The sequence below is a fragment of the Buceros rhinoceros genome, unplaced genomic scaffold, assembly GCF_000710305.1.
Source record: "Buceros rhinoceros silvestris isolate BGI_N320 unplaced genomic scaffold, ASM71030v1 scaffold29709, whole genome shotgun sequence".
Taxonomy (NCBI): Eukaryota; Metazoa; Chordata; class Aves; order Bucerotiformes; family Bucerotidae; genus Buceros; species Buceros rhinoceros.
The window spans coordinates 17,502-23,424 of record NW_010430240.1 but is presented as its reverse complement, the minus strand read 5'-3'; the positions used below and the strand labels follow the sequence as shown (position 1 = coordinate 23,424).

Sequence of the window (5,923 nt, the reverse complement as noted above, 5' to 3'; positions counted from 1 at the left end):
CCTGCTGAGCATGTTGTGCTTTGGCTGCCAGACGCAGAAAGGGCCCTGAGCTATTGACTTCCAGTAACTTGGCAATACCTCAGAAATTATGGCTGAACTGAGCTCATTCCTTGGCCTCGGGCCTGGTTTGTTATACCTGCAATACAGGGGCAAAGTTTCGCATCATGTGAGACACTTCTAAATCCCAATTTTCATTGCAGGGATAGACGGACTGTCCAAATACAGAGCTGAGTTGTCCAGCACTACATTCCTTTCTGGAGAATAAAGTCGTGTCTCACATGCTAGGACCAGGTCAGCCAAGGAAATGGCCACCGCTGCTCTTCTGTCTGTCCCATCCCTGCTCACTGTTTTTAGCTCATGTGACAGCTTTTGTCGTGGATTTTTGGGCAATGATCTCCAGGTTTACACTGAGCTGATCCAGTGTCTTCCCTGGAGAGCCACAACGCAGTCTTCAATCTGGCTCATTCCTATTGCAGCTTCTCCCCAGCTATACCCAAAATTTAATGTCACAAGCCAGGCAGGCCAACGAGTGTGAGCAGAGTTATCTCCTGTCTCCTTTTCATTCCTCCTGCCTTACAGATGTTTTTGTCACGTTAGTCTGCTCAGCAGTTCATTTGTTGCCTTCCACCTCTGGCCTGGGAGAGTCAGCAGGTGCTTACCCGCATGTACAGCCTAGAGGCACGTAGGGATAAATAGCCAGGGAGTGACTGCCGTACTATTATAAGTTACTGAGCTCATAGCCATCCGTAGAGAGGTTCATGAGCAGGCTGTTCAGCCATACAGTCGCTTCACCCATAGTCGCATCAGACCAAGGACTGGTCACTGTTCCTGTGCGTGGCCCTGGTGACCACTGGGAAGGCTTGGGAGGGTCAGCTTCAAAACCAGGCTTAAAAAGGCAAACAGAAGGAGAAAAGCATGAAGGGGAGAAGATATTTAACTTCAGTGGACCAAAGACCTGAGAAATAGAGAAACAGCCTGAATTTCCTAAAACTTCTTTTTTTTTAATTTTCCTATTTAATCTTTTTTTTTTTTCTCACCGAGTAACTATGAGTTTTCTCCCCATAATGGACTTTGGGGACCATGTGGATGGAGGGGGCAGTGTCTGGTTGTTTTTCCATTTATTTATTCCTGGGGGAGAACTGTGTAAGGCCATGGGCAGCCAGAGAGGTTTTCTTTCCCAGCCTAGTTCCCAGGCTAAGGCGCCTCACTGCAAAGGTGCCGGAGTTCACACTTTGGTTGTCTCCTCCACCGGATGGGCTCCTCCTCTGCAGCTTTAATCACTTCTTGTGCAGAGACCCAAAACAGCAGGCTGAAGTAAAGAACAAACTCAGATCCTGTCTCTTGGCTTTCGCTAGCATGATGCAGAACATCCACTTGAGTCAAGTCTTTTGGTGGGCTGCTTTTCCTGAAAAGCTTCAGAGGGATGCCATCAGCATCACCCCCAGTAAAGAAGCAGGGGCTGAGGGCTGAGCTGGAGACATGAGCTATATGTTTTTCCAGCCGTGCTCCCGCTGTGGAGCTTGGGAATACTGACCCAATGGGCTGGTGGAGGATCATAGACCATAATGCAGTAACAGAGCCTCTAGCGCATAAACCATTCATTTAAATCAGCCAAAGACAACAGTAAGGGAGGGCCCTGTGACAATACCGTGGCCCAGACATGTCTCAATTCCCAGTGGGCCAGCGCCAACCGTGGTGATTGACAGCACCAACAGGGCACGAAGCATCAGTCTGTAAGGAAAGCGAGCTGTTCCTTCGCTAGGCTGGCAAAACCATTGTGCAGGAGCTCAGACTATGATTACAAATGACAGGCAGGGAGAGAGAGAGAAAAATCCAATCCTATTTTCTCTGCAACAGCAGCTCTAACGTGGCATGCCAACCTCTATTCACTGTCGCATTTTCCTTTCAGGTTGCCGAACAACTTATTAACCCATTTGGAGAAGATGATGATGATTTTGAAACTAACTGGTGCATCGATAGGAATTTACAGGTTGCTGTTGCTATTTTTACTTCCAGCTTTCTGTACCATAGGTTATCATTACATTTAATTCGATTTCTTATACTGAGGTACAGATTAAGGGTGACAAGTGTCAGCAAAACAAATTCTGTCCCTGAAGGAGTGGCAATGGCTGTGATCCCCAGATTTTGTTTCAACAAGCTAATACATCTTTATTTTGTTACTTGGCATTTATAATGCCTGTCTAAACACGCAAACAGCTGACCTCTAACTGTAAGCTCCCTTTATGTCTGGAAAAACATGTAATGTAGGTCAATCCTGCAAAATCCGAAAGCCATTTATTCCCACGTCTTGATAACCTGAATGTCTAGAGATTACAATGTTGTATATGAACCTTCCTTTTTTTAAAAAAAAAAAACAACAGGCCGTAAAGATACCAAAGACCAAGCAGGGCCCTGAACCAATAAGCAGGGCCTATACCGCGATTCGTGTTGTGATGCAGCCACCCACGGCAGCATCCGTGGTCAGCACAGGAGCCAGTGTCCTCAGTGGCAGGGTGCGTGAACCTTCCTTTTTTTAAAAAAAAAAAACAACAGGCCGTAAAGATACCAAAGACCAAGCAGGGCCCTGAACCAATAAGCAGGGCCTATACCGCGATTCGTGTTGTGATGCAGCCACCCACGGCAGCACCCGGGGTCGGCATAGGAGCCAGTGTCCTCAGTGGCAGGATGCGTGAGATGGTCAGAGTAGAGATTTATTGCAGTTACCCCCAGTTCCCAAACAGCCCTGGTCTGGTGTACCATGAAGGAACCCAAAGACATGAAGAGTTCCCGTGGCACCCGCTGCTCCCCTTGCAGGTAGAGCCAAGCATAGGGTTGAGCTGCTGTCAGACCTCACATCTGCTGGGGACCACCAAGACTGCAAAGTGGAGCCCAGGTGACAGAGGGAGCAAGGGCAGGGCAGGCAGACCAGCATATTAAGCAAAGCAAGCAATGCAGGTATGCGCAGGAGTGGGAAGGGACTTCACACTGCCAAAGGTGCTCTCTGGCTTAACACCACTTCAGGCTACTTGTGCTATGGTGCCTCAGAGCCCTTTGTATAAAATATATTGGGAGGCCCGAGAACAGGATGGTCACCTGCTTGATTCTGAATGTCTTGAAATGTGGATGAAGCCTATCAGAACGGTTCTCAACCTCTGGGCATTTTAAGGAGCAGAACTAATACTCTATGCAGACTTCTCATAGCATGTGGAGGATCACATGTCCGTTTCACTACATCGTGTGAGACAAAGGACTTCAATCTGATGCCACTATCTTTGCAGCATAGAAGACCCAAGTTACAATAAAATTTATTCTTTCATGACTATAGGAGGGTATAGGGGATATATTTTACAATACTGAGTCTCTTCCCAATGCCCAGGCCAGCATGCGCAGCTTACTTTAAAGCATTTCTGAAAGAAATGTTGGCCCAGGGAGTACAAAGCACATTATTTCATATACTGTACTATGCTGAAAGTGACATGATTTATACCAATAAAATCTAAGGTTTCACTTCTGGCGGTGGACGAGATGCACATGAACTTGCCAAGGATGGAGAAGGATATTTACTGGAATGATTCCTCTGCCCGGCCGCCCTACACAAAAGCAGCTGCTGATTACTGTATTCCTTCATTTCTTGGATCGACTATTGAAATGGGGTGAGTGGCACTAAGGGTCCTTAATGCCATCAGAAAGATCACCACCCCTACAGCCCACACTGACTGACGGACAGTAAGCACAGGGCTGCAGGCTGTGATGATCCTGTGAGCAGGGAAGGTAGAAATGGGAAATGGTGTTAGAAGGCAGAGAGACTGGTGTTGGTGGGATAACGTCTCCAGAAGTCCATATGCTCATACGAATTCCAGACCTGTAGCTTAAATTGTATAATGAATAGAGTATTGTTTTCATGGAGGGTTTGTTGATAGCCTCTGAGCACAGGATGGCATCTGAAGAGTGCCGTCTCTTAATAATTCTTTATTTACTACAGCTTCTTCATACATCCCACGGTTAGCAGAATTATTGTTCCTTTGGTTGTTTAGTTAGCAGATGATGGCTAAAATCAGTCCAGATTTTTGCGAAGACAGATAAGAAATTATTTTAAAAGTTGTATGACTTTTCATTGACTAATAACCTAGGCAAGAAGTTGAAGCGGTCAGATTTTGCGAAGGGATGAAGCAGAGTCGTTGCAGACATCACTGCAAGAACCATCATTATAAGTAAACATTTAGAGGATATAGGATTGACCCGTGTTGTCAGGATCTATATGAGAAATAAGTGATGGGCCAGTTAGCTTCAAAGCTGTTGGGGTTAAACCCTTGTGACGTGCTGTAATGTAGAACAGGTCAGTAAGTGTAAATACCACCACACCTGAACAAATACCAGGGCATGTAGACATTTCTGTCTGAAAACCTTTTTAAAAAAAATTATAGTAACCATTTTTTTAACTTTGAAACTTATCTAAGGAATTTTTCCATTTTTCCAAAATTTCCCAGCCTTTATCAAAATAAAATGTTCTTAGTTTTTTGCTTCATTTGGCCCGGAAATTGGTGGGTTTTTCATTTTATCCCTCTTATTTTTCCATTTTTGCATGCCTTCCACCACAAAGAACAATGATTTATATGAATTCCTTTTATCAGACACAGCCTTTTCAGCATTTATTTCCTTCTGGAAAAATTGAAATGACCAAAAGAAAAGTAAAGAAGAAAGTGAAAAAATAAAGAAGAAAAACTCATAGAATATGATTTATTTTACTGCAATTTCTAGGGGGAAGAAGTGGCAAAGAACGTTAATAAGTCTGCAAACAAATTTTTAATAAGAAACACTTCACAGAAAAAATGAAAGGGAGGGAGGTGAGAAAGAAAAATCACATCTTGTTAGTCCCTGTGAAATGCAAACAGTTCTTATGTGTTGATTTTTATTAATTATTTTGTCCTCTGAATGTTTCTCTGTTCATCTCTCTGGATAGTTTTTATGCAAACTTCAAAAATAAAGTCTAAAGATTCATCCAAGTCCAAAGCAAATATTTAAAACTTGAGCCCAAATCCAAAGTCTTCTCCAGTCCCCTCAAGTCGACAACTGGCACAGGTTGCCCAGAGAGGTGGCAGATGCCCCATCCCTGGAAGCATTCAAGGTCAGGTTGGATGGGGCTCTGAGCAACCTGATCTAGTTGGAGATGTCCCTGCTCACTGCAGGGGTGTTGGACTAGATGACTTTAAAGGTCCCTTCCAACCCAAAGCGTTCTATTATTCTATAATCTTCACAAAAGCTGGATGAATTTCCACTATCCATCTAGATTAGTGTTGCCTCCCTATGCTCCTCACCTCAGATTTGGCCCAGGTCCCTTTGTCATCCTTGCGCTTAGGACAGGTAACTGGGACATTTTGTCTTATCTTCTGGGGTGTACTGATCCATAATGTGTACTGAATTGCCTGGCAGACACAGCAACAGTTGTACTCGTGAATCACCAAAGCTGGGCAGGAGAAGAGTACCAGGTACAGATGGAATTTCAGACATGCTGTTGTGCCCCAGAAGTAAGGGAGATTTGGCCGCCTGAGTAATTCCAACATTTTTTTGAAACCATCACACCCTGCTTCCAGGAGTAGCTTTATCACTATTGTTATTTCTGCCCAAAGGATTCTCCTGAAAAAGTACCAACCGCACCAAGCAGGGTTTCTTTCTCCCCTTTCCCTAACTCTAAGCACAAGCCCAACCATGTGAAGCTGCCACAGAAGGCTGCAGCCCAAACGTGAAATGGTGCCAGATTGCTGGCTGGATGCAGTTCCAGCCTGCTCCTCAGGAGAAGAGTCACCTGGATGTGGAGAGCTTTCTGTGTGATCTGGCTTGTCCAAAGGCACAGGCACTATTTCCTGGCACCCTCACCCCTTTTTCACCTCTTCCATGCCCCTCCTTGGAGGCACCTGGGTTCCTA

At 45.0% G+C, this 5,923-nt stretch overlaps 1 protein-coding gene across 1 annotated transcript in view; it reads left to right on the top strand.

Moving 5' to 3' along the window:
* Positions 1-5,923, top strand: part of BEST3 (bestrophin 3) — an 18,234-nt gene that overhangs the window by 11,154 nt on the left and 1,157 nt on the right. Inside the window, exons 7-8 of the mRNA XM_010142979.1 lie at positions 1,910-1,990; positions 3,502-3,653. Of these exons, the coding sequence (XP_010141281.1) occupies positions 1,910-1,990; positions 3,502-3,653 (233 nt within the window). The remainder of the gene's footprint in view (positions 1-1,909; positions 1,991-3,501; positions 3,654-5,923) is intronic.